This window comes from Crocodylus porosus, unplaced genomic scaffold, assembly GCF_001723895.1.
Source record: "Crocodylus porosus isolate Cpor-Errol unplaced genomic scaffold, CroPor_comp1, whole genome shotgun sequence".
Lineage (NCBI taxonomy): Eukaryota > Metazoa > Chordata > Crocodylia > Crocodylidae > Crocodylus > Crocodylus porosus.
Genome location: NW_017728911.1, coordinates 31,869,104 through 31,885,227, shown reverse-complemented (window position 1 = coordinate 31,885,227; position 16,124 = coordinate 31,869,104). Strand labels below are relative to the sequence as shown.

The following is a 16,124-nucleotide window of genomic DNA, read 5'->3' as shown; positions in this document are numbered from 1 at the left end:
AAAAAAAAAAAAAAAAAAAAAAATCCAATCACGGCCACCTTTCAGATATATTATTTTGTGTTCCAAGGACTTAAAAAAAAAAAATCATAAACAATAGTGTGCAATTGCCCATACAAATTTTAAGTCTAAATACAGCCATTAGTGGCTGTGTCCAGTAGTTTGAAAGCAATAGGCTTTTAAATTCATTGCCAAGTTTTACTGTCTGTAAACAGCTTTGTTCTTAGTATGACAAATGAACCAGTTGGTATGTCAAGGCTGAAGCTTCTATACTCAGTTTGTTCTATCCTCACTGCTACAATGACTGCTCTCTCTCCCTTTAGGGCCATTATTGAAACATTAGACAGTAGAAAATACATTAGTATGAACATAATCAATCTCAAGAATCACATACAGATTTCTATACAGCATTATTCCTTCACTCTGACATCTATTCTGACAGGTAGGAAAGAAAACAAAAGACTTGGCTAGGGCTTGAAATTAGGGACACTTGGCTTTCTATTCAGGCATTTTACTAGCTGAGTCTTTAACAAGTTACTTGAGATCTTTTTTTTGTTTAATACGATTTTAACAACTGCACTAAAAGAGAGCTGAAATGTGAGGGTGTAGAGAATCACATATAAAGGTTACTCTTTTCAGGAAGAAATCTAAACTGCAGGGCTCAAATACCTGAGTTTTACATCAAGAACAGCCAGCAACTTTGCTCCAATATGCTACGCAGACAAGTGAATAGCACTATTTTATTTTTGAGTTTTTTGCATCTGAAGCTCTCATAGCAACTTCATGAATTTAGGCCCACAGCCGAGCAAGGCCTGGATTTTTGGGTTGTACACTAGGCCTGGATTTCCAAATAATGTTGCATGTTTTCGTATTTGAAGAATATTGTCTGTTTACACGTGCACAAAAGGATGCAGAAGCTAATCCACAACATGTACAACCAAGGTCCAAATAAGTAGGAGAAAAAGTTGACGGTGCACAAAGCACTGGTGTGTTGAGAGGGAAAGCTATACGAGCCACCTCTCTCACCCAGAGAGGATGCAACTAGAAGCAGCACTTTATCACATGTTTTGAACTGCAGGAATTTCGTCCTGCCCATTCATGAAAAATAAAACAGATGCTTCAAGTAAGTGAATAATCCATATGACCCCAATCCTGCCAAGTGCTTCAGCACACACGTGTAGCTTTGTTCATGCGGAGGTCAGTGGCACCGTTATGTGCCCAGATGGTGTGAACTGCTCCTAGGCTACGTGTGCAAAGGAAGTAACTGACTTGATGATCTGGCGTGTTGAACGTAAGTAGTTCTGTTCTCTTCCAGCCTGCCTGTACGTTGCACTTTGCAGCATGTCACAAGCACAGCAAGGGCAAACCATGCAATCCCATGGATTCCAGCAGGATGCGGTCTGCGAGAATATCCAACCAACTCAGAGAATGAGTGATGGGACAGTGACAAATGTTAACACTGCATTTACCTGCCTTCATCTGGTTAGTCAGACACTCAACATTATTTTATAGATTACCTTTTGTATTTAATAAACTATTTGTCCTGGATTCTCCCCAGCGGGGAATTCCCATTCTCATGATAGAATATAGACTCTGGGAACACAGACAACAGCCTTCCAAGGTACTTTGAACTTTGCTGAGATTGGAGATTAGCAGCCCTCCTCCCATCCGTCTTTATGTCCAATCTGCGTACAATGGCCTGGTATCAAAAATGTAATTTCCACCACTTTGCAACCATATTTTCACCTGGGAATGACTCAATTTTTAACTGGGTGAGTTGTGTCTAGTGCCGGTTTAACATGATTATTGTATTTGCTAGGCCCGGGATGCCTTTCCTTTGAAAACTCCATAGGATTGTCTTATGCAAAGTTGTGCTTTCTATTCAAAATCCAAGAAGGGAAATTTTTCTGCATTTCATTAAAGCGATTATCATAGGCTTAAAAACAGAATCTGCCAGGCTTAAATGTATTCTATTTATACTTAACTTGAAAGACACATAGGTGCATTTTATTGTGCACAGAAGTATAATGTTTAATGTAAAAAAGTAAAGTCACTGACATGACACTTCATAACAACAATTATAGTATGTGGCAATTTACTTTTGAAGAGAAAAGGAACTTTTGTACAAGAATCAGCTATAAAATAGAAAGCTAAGCGGTTTATATTTTGGATGACATATCACAGGACAGATTTTTTTTTTTTTAAACTAACCTCCGTTTTGGGATTTGGCACATCTTCTTTGGCCCCTTCAAGTTCTGATTCATTACCAAGTCAAAAACTGTGAGGATGGGCATGGGATCCAAATTTTGTCTCTTTGAATGAACCAAGGATTCATTCTTTAATTAAAACTACCTGAAAATCTACTGTAGCTTAAGAACAGTAATTCCCCTTCCTCCCACCCGCCACATGCACACAAAATGGTTTATCAAATGCAATGAATCGTGGAACTTTAGTGACTATTATTTTTCACCTCAAGTATCCTGCAAATAGAATAATGTTTAGAATTTTCTTAAAGTCATTAATATATAAGACTTTTTGTTCAAGGGCAAATTCCAGCTGGACCTGAAACATTAGTGTTACTTGACTTGCCTGGGCGTCTTGGGTGTTGCTGACCTTCCCCGTTGTGAGCAGAGAGAAGTTGTAGACAAAAAGCAGCAACAAAGCCAGAGGCACCATGTACAGCTCCATGTGCCAAACAGTGACCACAAAAATCTATGAGAATAAAAGCAATGAAAAGGAATAAAAGGGTGTTTATAGACAGAGACGGATGCGCACACACACACACACACAATAAATCCTTTCAGTCATAATTCTTATGTATATTCATCCTTGAATCTCTGTTAACCTCATTTTTCATTTTAATAAAGAAAGGCTGCTCAGATACTTTCTTCTTTTTCCATTTTGCCTGATTCATTAAGCTGCCGTACGTTAGCTTCTCCTGCTCCCTCCCAATACAAAGCCATGAGCATAATGTTAGTTTATGAACATTATTCCCTCCTTACTGAGACTCTCCCAAGCCTCGACATGCGTTGTTCTCATTCCCAACACACAACAGACGTACTTGTTACTTTTATAGAAGTAAAGCCAGTCTGCTCCCTCAAGGTCTAACAGACAACAGCTTCCACGGAACAAAACAGGAATCTTTCCTGTGGTCCCCATGAGAGCTGCCTTACAGCCCCGTCTACTGCTATGTATCCTTTCCCTTGGGGAATAGCTGTGGATTCTTTAAAAGTTACATCTCTCCCACCACTACTTCCTTAAGCCCACAGCCATATTTCTTCCCATGGGGAAGGCACAGCAATTTCCATAGCGCAGATCTCTGCATGACTCCTTCTCTCCCTCATACACCTTCCTAGGGTGCTGTTCAAAAAAATCCTACCTCTCACCCCTGACCCTCCAGCCTTTAGTTTCCACCTGGACAGGGATACCTGATCTAGGCTAGTAATGCCAAGAGCAGAAGCTATATTTCATACTGTAGCAGGGCACTACAGTGTGCCTGCTCCTCTGAGGACAGAAGCAGGCTAGCCAAAGTGCCCTGCGAGCTGGGCAGAGCCCCACAACTGCAAGTTGCCTGGGCAGCAGGCTAATGAAGGAATTAGCTGGCACCTGCTCATGGTCAGCTGATCAGAAGGTGGCGGGGCCCTGGGCACATATACGGCCCAAAGCTGAGGCTGGCAGGAGTTAATTCTCTGGCAGCCGAGAGGGGAAGGAGCTCCTGAGTGAGAGCTACCCAGAGACCTTTGGTTGCCTGATCTGCCTGCAAGACTAACAGGGCTCCAGGAGCTCATAAAGGCACCCAGGGCAAGGAGACATACAATACGAAGGGAGGAGTTTGCCTTTTAAAAGGGGCAGAGTGTGGCTTCCATCATTATTGTTATGTCATAGCCCAGGGGCTTAGGTTTATGATGTCATTTGCACTGGTGGTTTTGGGATGAGGTTATAAGGGGAGGTGGATGCTTCATTAGTGCCCAGAAAGGGGCACACAATTGTGTAAAGCCCCAGCACCGGAGGGCACAGCTACAGGGGCTGGAGAGCCCAGCGCCAGGGAGATGCAGCTACAGGGGCTGGAGTGCCCAATGCCAGGACAGCACAGCAGACAAGGGCCAAGCCCCAGTGACAAGAGGAGATTGAGTAAAGCTACTGCCTCAAAGCCAGCCCTAACACACTTGGTTTAAGCTACAAAGCCTAGCTACATAACAGGCGTGGAGGCCAATTAGTTTGAGAGCCCCAACAGAGGGAACAATATTAATATACCTTCCGCAAGGCATGGGGTGTTGTAAGGGAAGGTTTGGAGTCATGCATCTAGCCCATAAGGCTTAAGGTGTCCTGTGAGACACCAACTTGGAGCAGGACTCAGCAAGGGGTCCAAGAGCCCTCAAGATTTAGTGAGGCTTGTCGCAGGGCACTTCAGTGCCCTGCTCCTACAAAGAGGTACAGGTGCCGGTTGCCGGGGCAACCCCAGTGGGTCAGCTGACCGGAAGGGGGCAGGGCCTGACCTATATAAATGTAATCCAGGCTGAGGCAGGGAGGCAGTTTCCCACTTGCAGCCAAGGAAGAAGGAGCTTTGCTGGAGTAAGCAGAGTAGAGCAGCTTGATGGCCTGAGCAGCTTCTGTTCAACGATACCAGGTGGAGGAAGCCCTGGTACAGAGTTGAATGATGGTTAGCCAGATGGCTTAGAGTTTATGTTGCAGCCCAGGGGCTCGAATTTTGCTGGTAGTTTTATAAGACCGGAGGACCGGGTGAGGCTATTAGGGGTTGGAGGCGGCCTTATAGGAGCTCCACGGTAACGTGGGGACCCCAGTGCCAGAGAGGGCACAGAATTCAGGGGTGCACTGACCCCAGCCCTGAGAAGAGGCACAGAGGATTGGGGGCCAGGTAAGGCCAAGGCTGCCTGAGCCCCACAGGAACTTTAGACCTGAGGAAGGGATTTTGGGGACCAGGCACGGCTACAGCCACCTGAGCCCCAATTGTGAGAAGCCCAGAGCAGGCGCAGGTGAGAAGCTCTAGAGGGCACTCACTTTAAGACCCAAGGAGGGGATTTTGGGGCCAGGCATGGCTATGGCTACCCGAGCCCCAGTTGTGAGAAGCCCCCAGAGTGGGCACAGGCAAGAAGCCCCCAGAGTGGGCCCGATTGCGGGGTAAGGCGGGCACAGTCGCAGATAAGGCCCCAGTGTGCCTCCGCGAGGGCGCAGGAAACCGTGAGACGGACCCAGGGACCCGTGAGGTGGGGGCAATTGTAAGACAAGCCAGAAAGTGTCTGGGAGGGCACAGGCAACTGTGAGGGAGCACCAGTGAGGGCACCAAGGGGAGAATTGACAAGACAATGTCTGGTACATCTGTGAGGCTTGGGGCGTGGTATAGAAGCCACACATAGCCCATAAGGCTGGGGTGCACCAAGTCAGTCAATACAGAACAGGGGCCAGGATAAACAGAGCACCGTTGTCCAAGGGGACAAAAAAGGCAGCCTCCCTTATAAAATACCTAACATCAAAGACGTGGCGGGCGAGAACGAGGGTGCTTTATCCCAAACTTTGCATGGTAGGGGGCGGCCGGAGAGATCATGGCCGCTCCTAGGACCCCGCCCCGTGACAGGGTTCAACAGCATCATGGCTGCTCAGAAACTTACGGGCAGCCTCCCTACTTACGATTTTTACCAACAAGACATGGCACGAGAGATTAGAAAGCACCTGCAAGGCAGAGTTGGCACACTCATGGAGCCCTCAGGGCATCACAGCCATTTTTGGGACCCCACACCATGACAGATATCAAACTAATTTGCAAAGAAGTTGTGCAAAGAAGGATGTAGCTTTCAAAATGGAGATTTACAAAGAATACATTGTGTTTTTCAACAAAACTGCACTCAGTCAAGCAGCTTTTTGAGTGATGATTCCTTCACATATACAGGGAGTAGTAAAATTTTTGTTTGGTAACAGTACCTGAACAAATTCCAAACTTGGAGCTAATGGTTAACACAAAATAAAGTTTACAAGTTAGGTCCACAACTACCATAAAAATCATGTTGCGATTACATTCCTTTTTCTACCTACACAAGTATTTGCAGAAGGATGGACTAATGCTATTAACAGCTTTGAGCTATTTCAAACTACTACCCCTTAAGACAATATGCATACACACAATTGCTTTTTACTTGCATCCAGAAACAAGCCTCTGGACCAGCCAAAATCTAAAACACAATAAAATAATAAAGGTGCAAAAGATTCAATGAATTAGATCCTCCTTCCAAAAACAGTGAGGAAGGGCGAAGCTCTACGAGTAGCAACAGATAAGTCTCCATGTCCTTTACCCTTTAACCGCTCAGACTTTGCTGACAGAAGTATCAACTTTAATTTGTGCCAATGGCTTTGGGATAGGGATAAAGACAGCATTGACTCCAGGGGGAGATTTCTAGCCCCAGTGTACTCAAAAGGAGTTTTGGCACAGATTTCAGCAAGGCCAAGATTTCACCCCCCTGTAGAATAGTCAAAACTGAATGCTGAAAACAAAATACCTTTTCTTTCCCGCATTAGACAAGCTACCAGTCATCATTCACCTGGGGCAAAACTCTGACCACTGACTAAGGGGGAAAAGACTCCATATTCTATTATAACCCATTTCAAGCCAGCCAATCCCACAGCAACAGTAGTATTTTTTCAAATATACCAGACTTTGTGTTAGCTGTTGCTATGGCAGGAATTAGGCTCTCATCTTATTATCAGCATTCATAGCCCAGTAAAATAGCACCTAAGATATACATGACACTACAGATCCATATCACTGATTGGCAATGTAGGAAATTAGCACAGGACTGGGTTGAGTTCTTGATCAAAAACACACACCATTGACTCCACTTACGTACGACAATGTATCAACGGAAGTACAGGCATTTGGCCAGAGCAAAGATAATGCTTTGCTACCATTGTAGGAAATTTTGGTGCAGTAAAAAATGATTGCAGAGTCCAGCTATTCTAGGGTGGGAAACGCTATTCAACAGAATTCCCCAACAAGAACAGATTCTTCTGAACCCCCTTTGAGTGTTGTGCTTCTGACTGTTTAACATACCTGAGATACAGAGAAGTCATTTCAGCTCTGCTCTGAATCCAAATACCATCATGAACAAGTATGGCCTCTGACACATATCTAGCCTACAATTTTGTTTTTGGGGGGCACTATGTCTACTGAAGGTTTTATACACAAGATCCATCTAGAACAGTGGTCTTCAACCTTTTCAAGTAGGACATCACCTTTGGCATTTAAAAACAACCCAAGATCTATTGTGCACTGCCACCCTCCCCTCCTACCAGGTAAGTCTGTGGGGAGGGAAGGAGGGAGGCAGATTGAGGCAGAGGGAGAAAAATTTATTTGGGGGCACACCACCCCAGCAGGTAAGTCTCACCCAACCAGGGCCCCACTCAACCTACCCACTGTCGCTCACCACGGGGGCCTCAATCTAGCCCCTGCCCTTCCCTCCCCCACTGACTGACCTGCTGGGCACATGCATACACACAGGCACTCAGCCCCCTACCCCAGCCTCAGATCAACTCCAAGAGGCTCCAAGATCTACTGCAAGAGGCTCCGAGATCTATCAGTGGATCAAGATCCACTGGCTGGTGACCACTGACCTAGGAGAACAGGGAGTTGTCTTGTTATGATATGGCAGACAGAGTTTGAATTACAGGGGTGCTCGGGGTAGGGAGGGGCTGAGTCCCTCCATAAGAGATGAGGGCCCACACCCTAAGAGACAAGAACCCCCCATGAGCTGGTCAGCACCCCTTCGCCCCTCCCCACAACAGCTGGGAGCCCATGCACCACCGTGCATAGCCCCTGGCCCACTCCACTCCTTTCTAAGCAGCTCAAGCAGTGATAGCTCCTTCCAGCTACCACTGCCACTGGCCCCTGCCCCATGGCCATGGTGGGGATCCATGAGCACAGCCCTAACCCCAGCAAATTATTTTTGCAGACCCCTCCCCAAAAGTCAAAGTGTAATTCAAACCCTGATGGCAGAGGTGCAACTGGGCAGCCCTGCACCCTGGCCAGGAGTGGTGCATGGGGAAGCCACAGAGGCCAAGTGGCCACTATCAGGCCAGCAATAGTAGCAACTCTTATTTTTGCACCCCGCCAACCCTGCAAAGTTGGCACCAGGGGCTGGTACCCTGCTCAACTCTAAAATTCCATGGATCCATTTCCAGGATCAAAGCTCATGTCTGTATTTTTAGTGCATCTGTCATCTTAATCTTTAGACTAGAAGACCCAACAGAAGTTCCTCATTGCAATTCTAATATGACCTTGCAAACCATCTGTCCATTCAGCAAATTAGAAAATCAAGGTCCTGTCAATGTGTGATCATTACAAATCCCAAGGCACTTTTTATATGCCTAAATTTTTAGCCCCTCTGATCTGGCCACATTACCTTTTTCAGTTAAAAAAAAAATCTAATTTATTTGTAGAGCTCCACAGCAGTTGCAATTACTTCCTTTCTTAAACCATTACTTCCTTTCTTCAAACTGTTTTATTCTTATGCTATTGGTGGGCTGCCAAATTGCGACCCACAGGTAGCAGCATTTCCGTAGAACATCCACCCCAAATTAAATAAATAACTAAAAAGCCATATAAAAAAAGGCTGTTTTGCTACTAAAGTCACAGCAGAGATAATTTCAATCTATATCACACAATACTGTGATGTGACAAATTTGAATACTCAGAAATTGTTCCGAGATGCAAAGAGACTGCTTTGAACACAAAGTGTATAGTAGCTTTAAGTTGTTTGTAACATGCATACAATGTTTTTATAAATGATTGTGAAACATCTGTAATCCAAGAATAATCGAAACAGTTTCTACAGAAATACTGCTGCACATTAGGTAGCAGTATTCTCATTTTATCATCATCTCTTAGTCAACATCAATGGGCAGACTCCAGCATCAGATTGCCCCATAATAACAACTCATCTGTGCGATCTTCTTGTTAAGATTTTAAGTAGGCACCTTTGAAATTTCTCTTGTGCTGTCCCTGATGTATGGGAGATGCATCCTGTAAAGTTGCACAAAGCCGACTGGTTTCCTTCCTTCAAAACCATCATAAAAAAAAAAAAAACAACAACAACAAAAAAAAACAACCCTCTTTCTTCCCATGACCCGTCCAAAATTGGATCATGGTTAGGCTACTGATTTGTTATGGTTGACTACAGTCTATCGTGCTGTCTGATATCATCTCATTTCTTGAACCCTCTTCCCGCATCCATCTACCTGTATCTAAATTTATCTTAGCTCATTAGAGCATAGGCCATCTTTTTGCTCTTTGTTGGTACAGCGCTTAGCACAAGGGTCCATGACTGAGGTATTACAGAAATATAAATACTAAAGATGAAACTGGGCACAGATAGGTAAACCATCATGCCCAGGATCAAAGTGAGTCAGTAGCAACAAGAGAATCCAGAAGCCCTCATCCCATATGTGCTATTATGACAATATTTCACTACTGCTTCACAATATTCATTAGACTAACCTCAGTTGACTCAAGAGAAGTCATTATACTATCACCAGTTGTATTAATAGGCTGCATATTCTAGATGAGAACAGTTAGAGTAAGAGAGGAAGGCAATTTCCAAAACAAAACAATAAAAAAAATCAGTTCCCCCACCCCTCATTTTAGTAAAAGGGCTGAATTGGAGAAATTAAAGAGAAATAGCATATGGGATAAAGGGAAAAAAAATTATAAAATCAAAGTAGAAATGAGGCAGGTACCTCTAGGGCGAAAAGAACTCTTGAAACTAAAATTTAGACAAGACCACTATCACGAATAAAACATCAGTATCATCACTTCAGAGAAGAGTCCACTTGATTTCAGCTGATTAATGTGTTGCTATTTCAAAGGGCCTAATAACTACAAGTTAGAGCTCTGGAGGTTTGGAAACTGTTTCATCTGAAAATCATTGAAGAGGGGTCCAACTGTTCCTGTCAAGAAGCATGGAGTTTGAACAACCGCGAGAGTGGCCCTTTTGACAGCAGTGCAAGAGATGAGAGAAGGCAGTCTACCACTCAAAGTACAAACAAACCCTTAGAAACACGTTTTGAATCTGGTTTTGCTGCCTCTCTGGTTCTCATTTAGAACTCGACTATTGAAAACAGATTTTAGATGGGTTTCTATTACTAAAGCATGCCCATAAAACATTTGTCACCAGCAAGCCCACAATTGTGGTAGAGAATCATTTTTGGAGATTTAGAGTACTAGAGGAAGGTATCTATGTAGGTTCATCTGTACAATAATTATGAATATTTCTCTCTAATTTACAAAAGCTTCCCTTTGGCCCATTTAGTGAGGGGAAAACATTGTGCTTTATGCAACCCAGTAATCCTTGGGAAAAAATGGCAAAGAGAGAAGTACAAAGACATCAATTAATTCCATCGGATAGGGAAAATAAGAGGGAGAATGTGAACTAGAAAGAAAAAAACCTTTTATCAAAACACTATTTTCTTAGCTATTTGGGGCCCCAGCGCTAACCAAATGCCTCCTCAGTGAAAAAAATATATTTGCAAAGATGCCTCCCAACATAAACCCTGGATTTCTGAACCATGCGCAATTTGACAGAACTTTAAACTAAAGACAGCTTTGGCAGAAGATTCATGAACGTAGGCCCGGTGAGGAAGGAGAAGGAGAGAAAACGTGAACTAATCTATAGTTGTACGACCATGTTATCTCTTCTGGCCCGAAACAAGTCCAATTTTGACCTGAGACACGAACATGGTCAGCATTCAGCACAGCACTGGGAGATGCCAATCCACCCAATGACTAGTTAAACCTACTAAGATCTTCATGCACATAGTTGTGACGCTCACAGAGAAATTGAGCACTTTCAGCCCAACATTCAAGGACGGTTACAAGATTCATCCCTTCGGCGACAGTCTTCAACTGCCTCCCAGTCCCAAACAAAATAAAGAATTGTAGCCAATGCAATTTGGTACTGGGGCCCAGAAAGGAAAATATAAATCTCTAGGAGGCAGTAGTCCTGCTGACAACTATTATTTCTGGCACGTACCTATTCCTGCGATTAAAAATTTAAAAACCCTGAGCAGCAAGACAAAAAAATAAAGCCAGTCCTGCAGTAAAGTCTGACAAAATCTGAAAAAAATCCATGCATCAAGAAATGAGCTGCTAATATGTGTCTGCCACTGTGACATTGCCTAACCAAGGGTAAAAATCTTACCCCGGCATAAAGTCTGAGAAACCAGGGGAAATCTCTCCAAGCTAGAGTAGCCAGTCTCCTTTGTGAAACAAAAGGTAGTGCATTCATATAGCAACAGCTCTACCTGCCCAGATGTCTGTCTCACATTTTTCTGGTCAGCAGACCCTTTGGAAAAAGGACATGCTTTGCAATGGTCTGCCTGGTGGGCGTGGAGTCAAAGCTCCAGGAAATAGCTGATCATCCACACTGATAGTGTGCCTCCCTCTTTGTAATGCAATGATATGAAACAAAGCTTGTGGCAGAAAAAAAAAATGTTTAAACAAACTATCGCTGACAGAGGAAACCTATTTGCTTTAGATCCAATTTGCTTTTTGTTTCCCCAGCAAAAGAAATGCCGGGGATCTCAATAGTGTTATGAAGTGTATGTCCTATTGAGCTGAAATCAAAAATGACCTGAAGGAAAGAACATCTTTAAATATTTATGCCATGTAACCAACTACCACTGGATTGCTCTGCACAGCTCATCAGCCTATGAGTTGTTTGTATTGAGGAGTATGTTATATGGCCTATATAAGTTCACTATTGCAAGAGCAGCCAGAACCAGGATCTAACTTAAGAAGGAAAACCTGTGCCCAGGAAGGACACAGCCAGTGTATATTAGATGTATGCCCCTATGCAGAGCCAAGAATTAAAAAGTACCTTCAGGAAAACAGTTTTAAATCATTTAAAGGCTAAAGAAGAAAGGTTAAAGGAATGAAAGGGAGAAGTCCTAGGTAACATTTCCAAGCAGAAAATAGGAAAAAGGACTAGCTTGTCATAGCCCTTATTCAGCCATGCTGAAGAACAGGTGGGACCTCTCTCTCCCACCTTCCTCTACCTTTTCTCCCCCAAGTTGGCCCTACTGCCTGTGAATGCAGCACAATGGAGTGGTTGAGGAGGCTATGAGCTAAGGAATAGAAGAAGCCTTGGTTTCAGCCACCTGCTCTCCATGCCATAGGAGCAGGGAGCAGGGTGGGAACGCAAAGGGAAAGAAGATGCTTCATGAACCCACTTCATGAAAAGGAACAAAGTAATCTGACCTAGCCCATGGCATCCTTTCCTGCCCATGGCAGAGGGTCGGACTAGATGATCTGCTTAGGTCCCTTCCGACCCTACCAACTATGAAACTATGAATTAACTTGCTTCTCAGTACCCCAGAGAAGAAGGACAGGAGTTTGTGCTCCCCCTGATCTGAATTGTATTGCCACTTGCAAGCATTCCCAAGCAATGAGAAAGCCACACCCCAGACAGAACCAGAGCTTTTTTTTTTTTAAGTTCATGAAGTTGAAGCCGGTAAACGTTATGTGTTTTTTTCCCCTTTTTTGTTTAATTTTGGATGCTTATCTTGCTGGGATCCTATGACCCCAGCTGACTTCCTGCCCTTTGGGCAGGAGGCTGGACTCGATGATCTCCCGAAGTCCCTTCCAGCCCTAATGTCTATGAAATTTGTGTTCCTGTTTTTGACCTGTTGATGATCACATTTTAAAACTTCCTCTGCTGCAAAATGCAGAACCTGACTCCGTGTTTTGAAAGAAAGCCGTGATTTTCAAAACAGAGGACTCAATGAACTGGGGCTTTAACAACAAAAACAACAACAAAAGACTTTAAATAAAAACAGGAGAGTCGGAAGTTTATTTTCTTTTTTTGGTCTCCCAGGACACTAGTTACTCACTTATTCAGGACAGATTGTAAGATTACATTTGAGATTGCAATGATTTGCAGCCACTTGCAAAACATCCAGATACAGATCTCAGACTGTTTGTTCAGTATTGCTATTGACTCAAATATAGGGACCGAACCAAGCCCGATCAAACAATGAAGAATTTCGGTTTTGTTTGTAGGTATTTGCAAAGCACTTGCTGCCCTGATATCCAAGCACCTGTCTGGAATATCAGGCTACCTCAGCCCAGTAAAGAGCAAATACAAAGGCTTTACAAAAAGAGACTCTCTTTTTATGAGGGATTATGAGACAGAGTAACCAGTTGCAAATGTTTTTCACTTTTATCGCTGCCCAATTCTGAATATGGTGTTGCAAACGCTTGAGGATAATGCCGTCAGGTACTGGTGCTGATGACACAGCATCAATGGAAAAAAGGCTGGGCTTGTATTTGAACATGTGTATACTAAATCCCCACAGAGTAATAGCCTAGCACTATTCTTATTTGAAGCCTTTATAGAGTTTTCTTGTGGTTAGTACTTCTTCTTCCCAGGGAGGAGTAAAGATAGCAAAGTCCTTGAGGCCTATGTTTATGCATGGACAGTAGTTCTGCAGATCCTTTTCTATCACAAATGCTGCAGAAATAACCGTTCGTTAGACCCCTGTCTGTTCTAATTTTCCCCCTTGTGCTTATATACACCATAGTTTACATTTCCTGAGTCAAGTAAAATATATTTAGGATCCTCAAGCAATGAACCCTAATAAAGCGGGAGGAAATATTTATGATGGCATTATATCATTGAGGTGGGGGGAGAACAAGTCAAACTGTTATCCACCAGCAGGTAAATAAGCTATTCCCGAGAAAGGGGAGGGAAGAGAGGGGAGAGCAAGGGGAAAGTACTTCAAAGAGGGTGGGGGGGGTGTCACTATCTTGGCTAAATTAAATGAAGTCGTTTTTGGACCTCTCTTTTTAAAGCAGAGTAATAGTTTCAGGACTAGCATCAGACAGAAAGTTTCTCATTATAAGATTTCGAAGAAGCCAGTAATTGTGCCAACTGAAAGTCTGATTTTTCACTAAATGCTTTTTTCAAAAAGTATCAGAATAAGAAAAAAAAAAGAAAAAGAAATCACTTCGCTGATGAAAAGGAAGCAAAGGCAAAAAAGAAAAAAAAAAAGTAAAACGTCATCAATTTTATTTGTTACTGGTAAAGCCAAGCAACTTCAAAGGTCAAGAAAAACTCCCCATTAACTGTTCTGATTAAGATCTGCTCACTTTGGAGACATAATGGTTATCATTACAAGAAACATGAGTAGAAAGAGTCAGATGGTGATTTCATTGTAGACTAAGTGGGAAAAGTATTAAGTGGACTTTGGCTCTGAACAATCAACATCAAGTTACAACTGTTATTACAAGAAGTTTAGGCTAAACTATTCGAACAACATTCTCATTCATGTTCATAGCACATATTAGATCTGAACGATTTTAGAAAAGGAAAACGGACTATTTGTAATAAACTGAGCGTATTTAATTAGAATGAGTTCAGTGTACAGTCGCAGCAATATCACACTTCAACACACAAAGTTATTTCACTGGCAGCTTTCGTTAGTGGCATGAAAAGAATGTAGGTTGTAATACACCCACATAAGGGAGACGTAGCCACTTGTGCAAGACTGCAGTGGTACCTTTTGTCTGCAATCTCCAAGCTTAGCACGCTGGTTTCCCCAACTACCTTCTACAACCCAGGTGGGACCCAAATTTAGACTTAATGGTTAATTTGGTCGAATTATTATATGGATTATATGGATTTGGTTGCTTCCCAGACCAAAAATGCACACTACAATATGTTTGCTTGGTTCAAATACAAATGCATATTTGGAATGTAAAACACCAAATGTCAAATTAACACACACACACACACACAATTTCGGCTTGTCCACTCCTCAGATACGTTAACAGTTGCCTGCTCCAGCCAAGGACTACTGAACTGCACAGTATTACTATCGACTTTGATAAAATGCACTGTGCAGGATTTAAGAAAAATGTTGTTATCAATCAGACTACAACATTCTGTATTCAGAAGGAGAGAAAGAAAAATAGTATTTTTTAAAGCAGCAGCAGAATGTTAGATGCTCATTAAAAAAAACAAAAAACCCTATGGTGATTAAGGAACACACATAATTTTTTCATGTGCATAAAATTGCAACATTACATAATGAACACAACAGACAACTGGTATAGTAATTGTAATTACAATCCTAAATATAGAAGACTACAATGCAGAAAGTCATCATGTTGTGAATTAGCAACCGTAGCCATCACAAAAAACCAAGATCTAATACTGATAGCATGACTATGCAATAAAGGTTTTTTAGTGAGAGACCTATGGCATCCTGCTTTTCATAGCATAGAACTGTTTAAAAAAAAAAAAATCAAGACCTTTTTGCAATTTAAGGCAGCTGTTCAAGTAAGACCAAAGCCAGAAGATTGTTTATTTTAATAAAGCTATTATATGTACAGCTCCAAATTAGGAATGGCAGGAGACTAGGGGATGCCTAAACCATCACCACCTGTTTGTCCTGAAAATCAATTAAAGTCACACCATCGCAGTGATCCCTTCTTAGCTAATAAAAGTTATACAGCTTTAACGGGAGACTTCAGGTGCTTTGTGGGAATGTGCTTGAAATGTAAAGCTAGTCTCGCATTACTGTGATACTCACTAAAATGAATATGAACTAACCACTGTAAAGCCAGCCTTTTGGAGAAGGGAGTTGGTGCAATAACGGGGAGAAAAAAAAATACCCACTATTTCATTCAGGGATTTGAACCAATATTCAGTAAATTCTAACAATCCATGCTAGAACTTGCTAGATATTTTTAAAGAAGGGAAAATGAAGCCCTCTCTGACATGCCTGTTCAACATATTCTGTGCAGCAGAACAGATCCAACTTTGCAAGTTGAAAGCAAGGGCAGCAGAGACATCCCAAGTGTTTTAGTAATTAAACGAATATGCATAATGAACCATATGCCCAAAGGGCCTGTTCTTCGTGGGCCAGATTTTTGTTTGAATTTTTAATTTTTATATACAGATGAAACGTTTCATGCAATAGAGCAACAGTGCAAGATAACATGCTACACAGAGAAATAAGAGAACTGCCTGTGCGAGAAGGATCAGAATATATATTTGACAAATTCTGCTCCTATATTTCTAATCCAGAGCCAAAAGGGCTTCTCCACCCCATCTCTACTTTGA

General features: G+C 42.6%; 1 protein-coding gene across 2 annotated transcripts in view; it reads right to left on the bottom strand.

Moving 5' to 3' along the window:
* Positions 1-16,124, bottom strand: part of MCTP2 (multiple C2 and transmembrane domain containing 2) — a 139,477-nt gene that overhangs the window by 27,572 nt on the left and 95,781 nt on the right. For both annotated transcript variants that reach the window (XM_019533768.1, XM_019533769.1), the window contains one exon: positions 2,587-2,709. In XM_019533768.1, coding sequence (XP_019389313.1) covers positions 2,587-2,709 — 123 coding nt within the window. The remainder of the gene's footprint in view (positions 1-2,586; positions 2,710-16,124) is intronic.